At 39.0% G+C, this 15626-nt stretch overlaps 2 protein-coding genes across 2 annotated transcripts in view; both read right to left on the bottom strand.

Annotated features, from left to right (window-relative positions):
- Positions 1-3494, bottom strand: part of pdlim5a (PDZ and LIM domain 5a) — a 63257-nt gene extending 59763 nt beyond the window's left edge. Inside the window, exon 1 of the mRNA XM_085179183.1 lies at positions 2748-3494. The gene's annotated coding sequence lies outside the window, so the exon portion shown is untranslated. The remainder of the gene's footprint in view (positions 1-2747) is intronic.
- Positions 3495-4644: 1150 nt separating this feature from the next.
- Positions 4645-13776, bottom strand: opn4xb (opsin 4xb). Its single transcript, XM_085179189.1, has 9 exons — positions 12847-13776; positions 11025-11158; positions 10727-10930; positions 10420-10591; positions 9365-9526; positions 8855-8962; positions 8540-8711; positions 8163-8306; positions 4645-7994 (listed from the first exon to the last, which is right to left on the bottom strand). Exons 1-9 carry the CDS (start codon positions 13011-13013, stop codon positions 7587-7589), a joined length of 1671 nt encoding a protein of 556 aa, XP_085035315.1. The 5' UTR covers positions 13014-13776; the 3' UTR covers positions 4645-7586.
- Positions 13777-15626: the final 1850 nt, after the last annotated feature.

Below are 15626 nucleotides of genomic sequence, written 5' to 3'. Positions count from 1 at the left end.
CAAGGGACACAACATACATAAAATCTCTATTGTGTGTAAACCTAATGATTCTCGTCCAAACTGGGGTCAGCAGAGGTCTGAATACCATTAATTATAAATTAGTTTGAAGCCCTTTTTTGTCAAATATACAACGCCCAGATTTACAGTGAACACACTATAAAAACACTATATACTGAACTGTAATACTATTCTATAAAAATGGGTGAACTGAAAAAATACACAAATAACCCTCTTGTGGCAGCTTTGTTTAGTGTAAAAAAAAAATTTTGTTCAGTTTTATATTTCCGAGGGCACTTGTAGCTTGAAATCCAAGAAGGAACGGTTACACTGATTACTCCATATCCAGATTTTTCACTCAGAGGTGTGTGCATGATGACACTATTGACATTTTTTCTAATATGAACAGTATTTGTCTCTCAACAATCTAATCAGTCTGACCCTTCCAGACTGCTATAAGCCTAACTAATCCCCTCAACCCATTTCTGTACTGTCATGCACAGTTAGGGTTAGAGTTGCATTTTGTATAAAAAAAACAGAGAAGTAGAGAGCGGCCTGAACTCTTATGAGCTTATTGTGAAAAGCCTGTATCATCGGTCTAAAGCGAGTCACTGTTTAGAACTGATTACATTCACAGTGGAAAATATTCCTCCCTTCTGACCAGACAGACAGAAATAGACAAACAAACGCACTGGGATTCAGAAAGCTCAGCCAAAATGATTGTCCACCCTAGGAAAGATAAACTGAGAGGAATCAGGCATGAACACACAGGTCCACTCGCACACTTTCCCTCTCTCGCTCTCTCAGACCACAACTCCTTAATGCCTGGGTCAAGTCTGGGTCAATAAAAGAGAGGCATTTAAAAGCCAAGTGTAATGTTGCCTCAGGGACACCAATACACCGATTTCAAACAGACCATGCACCACTTAAGATTTTTGGGATCAGCTGCTCTTGATTACTCTGGTCACCTCCTGTTCTGAGGTAGAGTGATGGACACTACGATTTGTGCCGCATCACGCTCGGGCATACATTTCCATTTTTGCACATGAATCAAACATAATGGCCAGTTTCGTATGACGTTTAATGAGGACGTTTATGCGCCTCTGGAAATAAACCTTCAGCTTTCCTTCAAGCTGATGATACCCTCAAAGCTGGTAAGACTGTCAGCGGAACCAAATCAAGTAGGGTTTTTTTTTTCTTTTTGTTCAAATACTGTTCTAAATAAAAACCGCTTACCTTCACAAAAATAAGTTTCTTTATACTGGAAAAACATATGGGAACATCTCAGAGAATACAGAAAGAATAATACAACTTTTAAGCGACACTATTTCCACATTTGTAATTGAAATTAGCTAAAATAAAGTATAATTAATGTCTGCCGACACACATTTTTTTGATAATTTCCTCTTATTTAGACATATCAGATACTTCATGGCAGTATTTACAATAAGCAGAAAGTAATATGAAAGGTCATCGCAGCTTGAACCATTGCAGTATCTCCTCTAATATGTGTAAATTGTAATAGAGAAACACTTGAGCATGATATTTCCATCCCACGGTGTCAAAGGTTTTGTGATTTGACAGCTCGTCAGTCTTTCATGATGGAGTTGTCTTGTTCAGACAGCCTTCATTATATCATGACCTCAATGTCATGACACAGGCCTTGGTGGATAAAATGAATTATGGATGAGTGATGCTTTCTACCACATTTAGGCAGCTATGCATCCATAACTCCAGAAGCACACACAAGACCCAGAAATGCACATACACACACATACACACACACGCATGCACTGCATATTTGGTGCACTGAGTAGACTTTCCAGTGCTTTACTTCCTTCCTCCCTAGTAGACAGCAGCTGTTCTGTGTTGACTGCAGTGAAAGAGGGAAGAAATAAACACAGGATACAAAGAAAAAGAAGCGAAGGAGGGCAGATAAGGTTACACAGAGATGGCAAAAGCTGAAGAACTTAAAGCTATACTATTGTTTAAATGAATCAAAACCCATATTTAATATTCAGGATGTAGTTGTTTGTAACTTTGCAATGATCACTCAGACTTTTACACTATGGAAGTGAAGACATTTGTGGAAAATGAAGACATATTTGGCTGGCCCTGACTTTAGGTAATTCCTGCCAAGGGTTAAGATTGGTTAAGGTTGGGATGTGCTTTCTGTTAGAGCAGACCTTCATAATAAGAGAAGTAAATATTAAAAATTGAGTCTGTGTAGCTTTAGGCTTGCCATCCCTGCCCATATATCTGTGACCAGAGGCAGAGCTTTAGAAGGAGCAAGGAGCAGGGTCTCTAGGGAAGATCAAAGCATCTGCTCCATTCAGCACACACCAAAGCACCACCAAACATCAATACTGCATCCCCCCCTCCCCTAGCCAGCATACACATACTACACCTTCCTCCTTATGTTTCTTGCAATCATGCCTTTCTGGTATTCTTAGGACAGCACAAATTAAACAGCTATAGTGTACCATTTTAAAAATACATCACATAAGCAAATTACCACAACACCATGGAGACTGAAAAACAGTGCGTGGCCACCTCATCTCATGTCCCGAAACGTGACACAAGCTTACGACTGAAAATGTGTTATTTTCCTCAATATGTGTCCAGCAAATAAGAACAGCAAAACTTAGGATTAAATAAAACTAAATAGGCCTCATATACAAAGATAAATAAATAAAAACCATCAGCACAAAAGGCATTCACAGTTTACTAAACAGGTGTTCATGGCTCACCCTGTGGCTGGAAAGTCTTTCGCCCCTGCTGGAAGTCTGTGCTCCGTCCAGTGTGCTGCTGCAGGCCAGTTTTCCGTGTGTTTGACATCTCATTGTGTGAGGTAGGTCCCAATGGAGCGACGTCATGACGCAGTCAGCAGGACAGTTGGTTCAGGAGGCGTGAAATTCATGCCTCCTGATTGCAAAGCTCGTTTTCACACGCACACGTGCTTTTACTCGGTCACACTTGCTCACTTATTCAAGAAGCAATTAGCAAGACTGCGTTAAGCTCCGTTTTAATAGAAACCTGCCAGTTCGTACTCGCGTGCAACCACACCGTCACCCAGTCAGTGACTTGGGTTTGTCGTAGAGGCTAAAGGAAGTGCGCATCCACACTCCTAAAGGTATGACATAAACCAGAGACCACTTGTGCTTGTTAACCTGTTATGTTGTCGCTATCTTCAGTTTCAGTCAGGAGCAGCCTTACTGGGGCGATCGTGGCTCAAAAGTTGGCCGTTCGTCCCTTAATCGGAAGGTTGCCGGTTCGAGCCCGGCTCCGATAGTCTCGGTCGTTGTGTGCTTGGGCAAGACACTTCACCCGTTGCCTACTGGTGGTGGTCAGAGGGCCCGGTGGCGCCAGTTTCCGGCAGCCTCGCCTCTGTCAGTGCGCCCCAGGGCGGCTGTGGTACTGTAGCTTGCCATCACCTGTGTGTGAATGGGTGGATGATTGTGTGTAGTGTAAAGCGCTTTGGGGTCCTTAGGACCAAGTAAAGCATATACAAATGCAGGCCATTTACCAGGCCATTTACCAGACCATTTACTCGCACTGTACGCGCTTACGTTTTTTTGCACGATGATGTAAATTTTCTGTGAAATATGAACACAGTCACACACAGGCCGAGACACACCTGTCAGCAGGTATGATGAAAAAACTCATTTATAGTCACACAGTTTGACTGGTTCCTCCCATACAATGAAATCTCTTGGAAACAGTATCAGTATGTAGGATAGCATGGTAACAGGCTAATATACTGTCTAGTTTAAATAGCCTCTCAGGCAGGTGTCCTATCCTTTGGGATGACAGGTACACTTTAAGCAATTAACACATTTTATGTGTGACTGAGTTTATAACAAGTCTTGAATTTGTTTTATGCTTCTATCTAAGGCAGTGTTGCCAACTCCTTAGTAAGGAAAATCGCTATTGGCTGTCCTAAAAGTCGCTAGAAGTCGCCAGATGACGTCATCACCTAATTTGCATAATTTGTCATGCTAATGTAATTGTAACCTACGTTGTTGGAGAGAGAAATAACATCGTGGAAGAGACATAAAGTGAGTAAAAAACGTCCTAAATGCAGTTAGAATTTATTTAGAACTACAAATTAAATTTCTTTTAGCAATTATTGTTTTTTAATGTCACAATTCCAACCCTGCTCCTTTATCTGGGCCTGGAACGGCAAAAGTGACCCGAAATTGGCACTCTAGTGGAGTTAATTTGTGTGTGAGAGTGTGTGTTTAAGTAGTTTTAAACCTTGTGGTCCACAAAACAGCATAACAGTAAAGGAAGAACTGACTGCATTACAGTCAATGTGGGAGCAGAGGCTTCGCTCATGCGCGATTCATTTGCCGTTTGGACGCACAGGTGTGAACGTCTCCTGCCCTGATAGCAGCTGGGGAAGGAGTATCCTCTCCCTGGGAGCGCTTTGGCACGGGTGAGGCGCCCTCGGCAGCACCGCTGCTTGTTGAGAGTAAGAGCGATATGCGTGTTCACGTCAAAAAGTCGTCATAAATAAGTCTCCAATAATACCAGAAAAAGTCGCCAGATTTGTCGCTAGTCGCTTTTTAGAAAAAAAGTCGCTAAGGGGGTCTGAAAACTCGCTAAATATAGCGACAAAGTCGCTAAGTTGGCAACACTGATCTAAGGATGTGGAAAAATGAACACTCCGAATCAAAAGCCAACATAGATTATTTGTCTGCTTCCCTCCAGTGGTTGTGTGCTGTCATTACACATAATTCATGTAACAGAAAGCATTATGTTTTTTTGTATTGTGATATTGTCAAAACATATATGCAACCCCAGCACTGATGAACACTCAGCAAAATATGAACACACTATGTACAGTACTGTGCGTTGAGTGATCCACCCCCCATTTCTTTATATTCTGCTTCCAAGGAGTCAGACTTTTCCATATTTTTATGTGATCTTAAGTAATAGTCCTCTTACAATTCTGAAGGCTTTTAAAATTTCTACTTGCTCCTTTTGCATTCATTGTCAGGAATCCATTTTTAAGGAAATCAAATGTGAATAAAAGGCTGAAGTATGCCTAACTGTAACAGATCCATTTATTCTATTATACTCTGTCTTAAAACCTCCACAACAATCAGGATATTTTATTTAGTTTTCCACTGTACACATACACAGGTCAGTGTGCAAGCTGTAGACTCTGTGTAATCATTACATGTTGTGTCAGTAAGACCCCAGTATACCCGTGTTGGGTTACATACAACAGACAGTGAAGTGTTTTGTCACAAAAAAGCAGTTTAAGTAGAGGTTCAACACAGGTTTAATAACTTTATCTACGTGATTTGGTGAATCCAAACACTTTACGAACCGTAAAAGTGCCATAACTCTCCCTACCACGACTCTCTTTAACTGTTCACAAATAATAAGACAATAAATACAAATTTTGCAGATGTTATTACAGTAGCACAAAATGAATAGAAAGTGGTAAATAAAATAGCTGAGTTGAGGCATGAAACACACATTATATTATAGTGTTAATAGTTCAAAATACATATTCAACATTATTGTGGGTAAATAAAAAAAGAAGAAGTAATGCTAAAAAGTAAACAAACGCTACTCATTAGAGGGTGTGGTGATGATGCTTTGTTGGCATGATTTCATTTAATTTTGTGTGATTTTTGTCACCACTGGCATAAAAACTGGCACAAAAATTCAAGTGTATTTTAACACACACAATACATTTTGTGGTTCCAAACCAGGCTGAAAAAATACTTTCTTCTTAAAAGCTCAAGGGCATTAAGAGTGCGGTGGATGGGGATCGCTTTCTGTTGTTAGCTGTCAAACTAATATGATAGGAAGTGACACACAGACACGTGGAAAAAAATCTCTGAAAATTCAGAGATTTTAGGAATGGTCAGCCTGAGTGTCTGTGTCAGATATAACTCTTAATGCTTAATGAATGCTTAATAACAGTGTAGTTAACAACATGTACAATACTTCCCTTCATGTCATCTGGCACTTTCATTTGTTTCAAATCATCTTTAAAGGTAGAACTTACATATCAGCAGAGCAGAAATAAATTCTGCATTTATTATTATGGTGTAAAAAAAAAAACCCACAATAACACAAGTGACCTTCAGTGAGATATTGGTGCAGGTGTTTATCTGCATTTTTCTGCTTGTCCAGATGAGAGCTGCAGCACAAAAGTCAGTGTACATTCAGGCTCAACATCAGAACATTTTTTTTTACCTTCCTACCTCCACACACTCCTTCTCTAATGAAATGTTAAACTCTGTGGACTTTATAGGCAAACTAACGAGTTTCATTGATTCAAGTGTTTCTTTCTTGTGTTTCTTTCTTCCTGTCAGACACTGGCAATCAATGATAGTTTATTTGCCACTACACCTGCTGAAGAGGAAGAAATTTGTCCTTTAAAGATGTCTTAAAGGGCTGTCATTGAAAGTAGTTTATGATTTGGATGATCGTCAATATTAGTTTTCTGCCTACTAATTCAGGTGTTTTGACTAACACTAAGCTTAGACCAGCTGTTACAGATAATCATCATCACCAGATGCATCAGCTTAAATATATACTCTTTTTATATTGATTCAAATATAAGTGCTTCTCCAGCATGTCCTCATTTTTTTCAAAACAGTTCTATAATTACAAAACCAAAAGATGCACAAGCATCAAATGGCAAAATATACATAAAGCAGCCGTCATATACTTACATCACATAAATCATGTACTCTCTCTGAGAAGTGACGTGTGCCTAAATACTGTATTTAAACATGTATAGAAAAATTGCGCCGATAAAATGTCATTGTTTTATGAGACACATTTGACCCAGTTTCAGTATTTGAATAATAAAAATGACCTCATTTCACTCTGTGCCAGTGAAAAAGCTCAAGTGGTCCATATGACCTAACGGATTAGTGTTACAACACAAGATTTTGTGCTGTCAAATTCTTTGTGGTAATAAAAGCCAAAAAGAAAACCTACTAAAAACGACTTATTTTGTTTATGTGTGCTCCTTTTCCAAAGCGGACATATAATCAGTGCTTTGGATTTGCTGCCTTGTTGAGTTACATTTTTACACATATTGCCTAGTCCCGAGGAAAGAGGAGGAGGGAACTATTCCTAACGCTTCTCTTCAGTGGCCAGAAGAGAATCCATGATGTTGGCTTAAAGAATGAATTCTGTTTCAGTTCAAAAGTTTACATCACAGCTGCATGGACCTTTGCTTCAATAGATAAACTTAAATTCAGCCTGTCAAGCTTTAGCCCCAAGCTCTTGAAAATATGTAGTTGCACTTGTCATTTTTGAAAGATCTAATAAAAGCTTGCTGCCCCTTAGGGGTCCTTTGTCTGTGCCAAACTCTGACGAACACTGCACACTGCATAACAGAATCAGCTTATTGTTTCATTTGCCATACAAGTTTTCCTTGTAGAGTCAATTAGTCAATAGAGGGGAGTAGAGGGGCACGCATACATGTAAGAGCTGAATAACTCCTTATGTCTATAGCCAATATGAATGTTGGCCTGTAGCAAAAAGTTTGATGTATATTTTTTTATTAATCTGGAAACATCCAGTGGAAGTGTAATCAGTAGTCCAGCTGGTCAAGAAAGTAGTTCAAGTGCCTCAAAAACTTCTGATGAAAAGTTTAGGGTGACAAAAACATTGTTCTCCATTGACTCAATGCTGTCTTCTAAGGAGACACTGTCTTGGTTAATGAGGCTGCTTTCAGTGGTGGGACTGATGATGATGATGCGAGGAACACCCTGGGGTGATTTGGGGCCTGTGGGTGGCATTTTTCCAAAATTCAGGCAATCAAAAGAATCGCTCTTGTGGCTGTTCAGCCTATCGCAGATTCTTCCTTTCTCGCCACAGGCATCTGAAATCGCACTGGTCAGACTGTGGCTGCGCCTCCTGGTAAGAACCAGGAGGGGGAGAGTGGCGATGCTCAGAGAACTGGAAACCAGCTCGTGATCACAGGTCCTTGATGGTTCACTCATGACAGACGGATGCTGGGAGTGTCAAAAAGTGAACACATACATGAGAAAATCACCTTCAGATCATGGATGTGTGATGTTTGACTACATGCGGGCACGTAGTGTAAATCGTAGATGAATAAAAGATAACATTGCGAGTTTTCAGATTCACACTTTCACACTTTTTCTGCGGTGTTTTCTCACCTTCTCTGCTGTGTGGGTTTTGGTTGTCTTCTGGTCTAACTGTTTTTTACAGGACCTCTTACAGGACTGACTGTGTGATGATATGCTTCTGAAGGAATCGCCTGACCTCCTGCCCAGAGGCTCCATCTCCACATCCCTCAATAACTGCAAGCAAAAAAAATTAAATAATTAAACTGAGGAAGTTTAGTAGATGCCAAACATTATTCAAAGCTAATATTAGTGCAATTTTCACCTGCATCATGCTAAGATTATTAATACTTCATATTTATTAGAATTCATTTTAGATAAGCAGAGAGAGAGATTCAACATAAGAGAAATCTTGTTTGTTCGGGCATCTTAAACAACAACCAGATAAAATCTACTCTAACCTAACTTACCACGTCAGAGAGGTTGGAGGAGGCAGTAATAAAGTGGGTCCTTGATGCTGACGACTGTCTGCTGATGATTGAGTCTCTGAAAGAGGACCCGCTGATGGAAGATGAGATGCATTCTTTTCGAGGAGTGGGAGACAGAAACCACAGGCAGGGAAATTTCTCTGCCAGTGCCATCCTGTACAGTGCAGAACAATGCGCTCGTTTAGACTCCAGCTTGCTACATGTTGGTAACATTTCTTCCAAAATAATACATTGGCACTGCACAACACACGGGGCTTATATGAAACTTTAAAATGAAATTACCGAATCATTATTTACCTGTATTTGTTGTGTATGATAGCATAGATGATAGGATTGTAGATAGTTGAGGCTTTTGCTATTATTGCAGGGACTGTCTTGGAGTATGGCGACAAGATGTTGGCATGGCTGGTTCAGACAAAACAGCAGCGTTTTAAAAAGATGGTTTGGTTTGTTGATGACATCACAGAATCAGAAATGACCGCTGCAAAGATCCAGTTTCTTCCCATACAGCACACCACCACTGCGTCTCTAGTGAAGTGTTAGTTGTTCCTGTTCACCATGTTGTAGATAAGTACATCTGATAGTGAGAGCAGTGAATGTGCCCAATATCATTTTTTCACCAACCATGTTTTTTACATTATGATGAAGGCCATTCCATAACAAAAACAGTTGCAAACCTGACTTTTTCTGATTTTTCTGACAGGTATGCTTTCAAATGAACAATCTACAAATGTATGAATCTGTTATGTACATTACCAAGGGATAAAAGCACACAATCATCAATATTAACAGATAAAATAATCTTACCCAGACCAAGAAATAAGTGTGACGCAGGCATATGGAGACCAGGAGAGGACGTAGACCACAATTACGACAAAGGCAATTTTTGCCATTTTCCACTCGCTCCTAATAGATTTCTGCTGGATGAGAGTGGATTTTCTCACCTGAGTCCCCAAACGTTCTAGTTCCCTGTAAATAGAGCAGGATGGACAGCCTGGTAAAAATATTCTTACTATATATTTCTTCTTTTTAACTTTACATGGCTACTGCTCCATGCACAATATTATTGCAGAAGATAGATCTTTTAGGAATATCTGCACTGAGGAAAAGACTCACATAAATAACCTCAGTTTTCTTTGAGGATGTAACTCTCTCTTTAAGTATTACTACAGTCATCTGAAAGTGCTATTGTTACCACAAATTATAAGTAATAAGCAATTTTTTAAAAACCTTCTGATTAATTTCTGAACACAAAATACCTATTTTCTACATTTGTGTTGAGAGTGTCTTAAAAAAAAAGCCCACTCAATACACATGCCTTTCTCCCTGAAGCATGAAGTTCACTGCACCTGCTGCTGGAAATAGCCCTTGGTCATTCCAGGTCAATAACACAAGCAATTGTTATGTTTAAAAACACAATGGATGCCTCTTTTGAAGTAAAAGGAGGTAGATAATGAGGTAAAACATGTGTTTTGAATCCAAATTAACTGTCCTCCACCACTACAGTGTGTAAGACTGAGGTTATCTTGAAGTATTTCCACATTTTATTGAAAACACGGTTGTATCTTATCATAAATCCTTTTCTGAGTATCTTTCCAGCTTAGGTGGAGGAGCAGTGCACTATATGCTTTAGGAATAGGCTTGTGCATTTACAAACACAAGATATAATAATAAGATACAAAATACTAAGTGTATCAGGAGCACACGCAACATCAGAATTCACCAAAGAACTCATAAGAACATAATAATTAAACTAAAAGAAGTAAGTAGTCCATGCACAGTTAGTCCCTGGATGTTGCACAGAATCTAATATTATAAATATACAAGCACGCAGCATATCAAACACACAAGATCTGTAATACCTCCCAGTTTTCCTTATAGACAGAAACATTAGAAGATAGCAGTAAAGGATGATTCCCAGTGGGATAAAGAAGACAAAACAGCACAGCATCATTGTGTAGCTCCTACTGGCTGTCGTGTACGTAACATAATCCCACGTACAAGATGTCATGAGGCCCTCTGGGATATAGGAGCCTAGAAGTGAAAATAAAATATGTCTAAATCACAGAAAGCAGTAGTTTTCAGTAATCATAATAAAATAGTGTTAAAACACTAGTCGGGACTTGTGTTTACTAGAAGTAAAAAGACATGCAGTTTGAGGAGACTCACTCCAGCCAACTAGAGGAGCTAGACTCCATGCCAAAGAGTAAAGCCAGACCACGAGAATGGCAAGAGTGGTTCTTCTTTTTGAGCTCCAGTGGATGGCCTTCAGAGGCTTGGTAATAACTACATAGCGTTCAATCGAGATGGCCAGCAGGTTTATCATTGAGGAAATGCCAAACAAGGCACCACAGAATGCATACATCTTACATCCTGCAAGAAACAACACATCAACAACCTGAATGTAAAAATTTGTAAACAAAAATATGACTTTAACACACACACACAGTATGAGAACACAAATTACCCATCTCTCCAAATACCCATTCCTTGTAGAGGCAGTTGATGAAGAAGATGGGGGACTGTGTAAAAGCCATGAGGAAGTCGCTGACTGCCAAGTTCATGATTAAGTAGTTTGGCAAGTTACGAAGTTTCTTGCTGCTGCAAAGCACACAATCATACAGAACGTATGGAAAATCGTATATTATACAGCACAGTGGCATTAAAAATGACAACATTAATCATTCTGAGGCTTTCTCACAGTGATCAGAAAGCTAAAATAAAGTCCTCAAATACAGCAGTCATTTTTGAGACTTTATGTTTAATGTGTTTTGATTAGTATAATCCCTCAGATGACTAAAATGACAATAATTTTGTAATTTCATCGTCTAATTATTATACATATATACACATTTTTGAAAAACACTGTTTGAGTCATACTTAAAATTAAATCAATGCAGATTCTTTTGGTTCAAATGGTATTTGAATTCAATTTCTGCAACTGCAAGTCCACATTTTAACTGGTTAAATTCTCTTTCAAAGGTCAACTTAGAAGAGGTGCAGGATGAGGATCTCACCAAACCATAGGAAATTCAATATGCTGAATTATTTTTGTTTATTTATTTATATTTTTGGCAGGTCCAAAACACTGAAAACATTTGCCTACTCCACATGTATTTTCTTTGCATGTAAAGCTCAATATAATATAATTAAATAATTTTACGGTTTAATGGTCAACATTGATCAGAGACAAGCTCTTTGTTAAACTATTCGACCATGTGTGAACTGGTGCACCTGTATTCAAGCTTGATTACCCAGGATATTGACCTGCTGTCTTCTTCCGTCACAGCTTTTTGTTCCTGTTTATCCTGAATTTAACTTTTTTTCCTGCAGTTTTAATGAAACGTATTCCACCCAATTTGTTTGAGTTGATGCCTTTGCAAACAATACTGTAGTGTTGAATAATATTGAATGTGTGCGTGCATATTATAAAGCATTTCCCCAAAAATCATCATGTTGATTGAGATTTCATTCAAGCTCTAGGTGTGTGTTTGTGTGTGTGGCTGTGCGAGTTGTGTGTTTCGTGGAACCCATAACATCATGTGCATTTCTGATTCACTAAACACAAATTATGAGAGCAACACAATGGAAAATCCATCTAATCTGACTGTGATGATGGACAGAGGAGTATGAAAGCTTGTGACAATCCCCAGAACAGCAGCACCACACACACACACTGACCCAGTTTTTGAGTACCATTTAACTTAAATGGTACTCTGAATTACACAACACAACACATAACACATTCTTCCATCCTTGACTTCTAAAAGAAAGTTTACAGTTGTGATGTTACGAGACTGATCCATCAGTGGCATGCAACCTTAACAGGTGTCATTTACTTTTGACTTGTTGTATTACATGGCAGTGTGGATTTCATGGTTGACTTGGTACATTGGATTTTAATTTCAATGCCATATATATTTATGCAAACATTAATCTAATTTCAGGTATTTGTGCATGCAGCATTTAATTATTGATTTTTCAAAAAACATTTTTTAATTTGATGCTGCTTAGCTAAGATTACCTTCTCGACACTGTGATGCAAAGATTACTTTTACTTGTAATCACTAACTTGTTTGATGCACTGTCAAAACCCCTTAACCTTTATTGTTGTTTTGCTTCATAAGTACAGATAAAGAAATAAAGAGTATAGTATAATAGAGTTCATACGAGAGATCATCACATCTTGCACACTGTAAATGGTAAGAGCTCAGATTATCTACAAAAAAAGGGATATGCACAATTATTAAAAACAAAAATCTAAATAAACAAGCCAGTTTTATACCTACCTGTAGAAGGCAAACATAACCAGAGAGTTTCCAGTGATGCCCAGTGCCCCAATGATGAAGACAAATGAAGCCACAATGTAGTGAACATGATCAGGCACGTCCACCTTGTTGAAGAAGCTTCTCTGGCTGTGTGCTTTCTCTGGCTCCATGCTCTCAGTGGACCACATGGTTCAAACACCTCATCAGAACTGTCACTCTGGTGAGCTGTGCTACATCTACTAGTTTGTAACTAACTTGACTTTGCTCATGCTGAACATCCATAGTTGTAGCATGTGCACAAAAAGAAACACTGGAGAAGTATACAGAGGTTTGATTAATTTTAACTTTGCTGCATGTTTTCAACACCTCCCATTGTATACGAAGCACTAAATCAGAGGAATTAGGTGATCCCCACTTTGTGAAATGCTGAATCTAACTAAGTGCATATGATTAGTTTAGGAGAGAAAGCTGGAAGAGCTGCACAGTATGATACGGTTACACTACCAATCTGGAAATATTTACAAAAAAATATCTGCAATAAAATAAAAAGCACTGAAAATATAACACCTCCTCTTCTACTTCTTTGTCCAGTGGTATATGATGCAAGACTCAAGGTGTCCATATCCTTTCAGATGTTGTCTCCAAATGTACTTTCTGTTATTTGCTGCAGGTCTGCTTCAAAATTGTGTCTTTCACCTGTTGTATCCAAGTATTTCCTGTTGTTGTAGCAAGCTGCCGATATTCTTGTTAAATCCCACACTTGTTTTGCTTTCAGTGTTAGCCTGCAGCCTCTTCAGCCTTCACACCAGCTGTCCACCAAGATCTGAATCAGTAGCCTGTCTCTCATTATCTTGTGACTTCTAACCTCTCATCTCTCTCTAAATGTGCCTCTCCCTCACTGTCCCATGGAGCTTTGTGTTGCTCTCTCAACCTTTCCCTTGTCATAGTCTCTCTCTCTCTCTCTCTCTCTCTCTCTCTCTCTCTCTCTCTCTCCTCTTTCTCACATGCCCTACCCATCCTGAATGTAATATGGCCCAGCCCTGAGCGCTAACCCTTTAACCACCAGCTTCTTACATAACAAACAAACATACTTGCACCAAAAGCCATTTGAGCTCGGAAATGCATCGGACATTGCAAAATAGATGAGAGCACAGTGCATGTAACATTTCACAACCATTGATTCCAGCTAGTACTGCAAGTCATTAGAAACCATTACTATGCAGAACAGTCTATCCGTATTTAATGCATGCGAGTAGTCACGCAAGCTCAATACTGACGTGCGTGTGTTTATCCAAATGATGCATGCTCTGCAGTGACCTCGTTGTGTGATTTTACAGAGTCTGGCATGCACAGACTCTGTAGGATCACTCACAGAATTAAACTAATAGGCATCTCCCTTGACCAATGAGCACAACATGACGGCTATTGAAGACAAAATCACAGACCTTCAAATATTTATACCTCCAGTTAAGCTCTACAGGTTACTAATTTGAAGAAACGTTGGCAATTCATTCCAGTCATTAAACAAGGCACATTGCTACTGCTCAGTTATTGCGTATCACTGAGAAAGACTGCAGATTGTCAGCGAGAAAGTCTTAACTTCACATGGTGTTCAGTTCATCAGATCAGTTTGATGGAGCAAATAGGGACTGTGCATTCTTGAGTGCCAGAAGTACACAGGTATGAAGAGTCCATCAGATGGTTATTGCTTTTTATGGTGCTGAATGTGCTGCTAGAAGAAGAGGAAGGGCAAAGAGGGAGGTGAAGAATGTAGAGATTAGACAGAGATGTCAACTAAGCCCTTACGGCAAGGGATAGTCTTAATCTGCACTCTGTGCATGCATGTGGATCAGTGTTTGATCTGTGTACAATAAGAACTTATATGTGTGTGTCTGTTGTTGTTGTGCATGCCCATGTGCCTGCATTCATATCTGGCTATATAGGCATCTATATGTATTTGTGAATACATATACTGCATGCCATGACCTAAATATGGCAGAGGTTATCAGCACGTACCGTTGTCTGCCTTCTTGACTCCACTGCTATAACATAATTGTTTGCACATCAACACAATACGGACACGCAGTTTAAAATATCTCTTACTACTACTACAATTTACTATTACTTTAGATTTACATATATTTTGTATATACTGAGTTTTGGGATTTCTGACCCCAACAATCTGTAAACAAATACAAATAGAGACAAAATACTGGATTTTAACTGTAGATGAATAAACCTGCAAACCTGCAACGTGCAATAAAACTGCACGTTGTGCTATTTTGAAAAGCGAAAGACTTATTACAATTTTTCTCCATTGGTTTGGCTCATTTCTTGAAACAGAAATTACATTCTCAAAATAACATGGACAAACCTCCAAACCTCTTGGCAAATGTTCACAACAGAATGGCATTTCTCATTCATTTTATCAAATGGCAAATGCCTTAGTACATGTCTCAATTGTCTCAGTGCATCTTTGCAAATGATTAAGTACAAGTAGCCTACAGTTATACAGTTAGCCCACATGTAGCACATTTTCCAAATGAATAGATCTTGTAGATCTAAACTGATTAGTTGATTCTCAGTCTAATGATCATTCTCTCCAAAACATGTCAGCATGATTTCATTGTATAAGTACTCGCATGCACAACTGTCTGTTCAATTGTCAAAATTGGTCAAGAACATAATACCATGAATACCATATATGAATTTCTTTGAATATTTGATAAATTGATGACAGTCATTGACAGTCAGGGGAAACTAGACTAACAAAGGGGGAGTGTCACACACAGAGGTGTTCC

Source organism: Neolamprologus multifasciatus, chromosome 12, assembly GCF_963576455.1.
Source record: "Neolamprologus multifasciatus chromosome 12, fNeoMul1.2, whole genome shotgun sequence".
Taxonomy (NCBI): domain Eukaryota; kingdom Metazoa; phylum Chordata; class Actinopteri; order Cichliformes; family Cichlidae; genus Neolamprologus; species Neolamprologus multifasciatus.
This window is presented reverse-complemented; position numbering and strand designations above follow the sequence as displayed.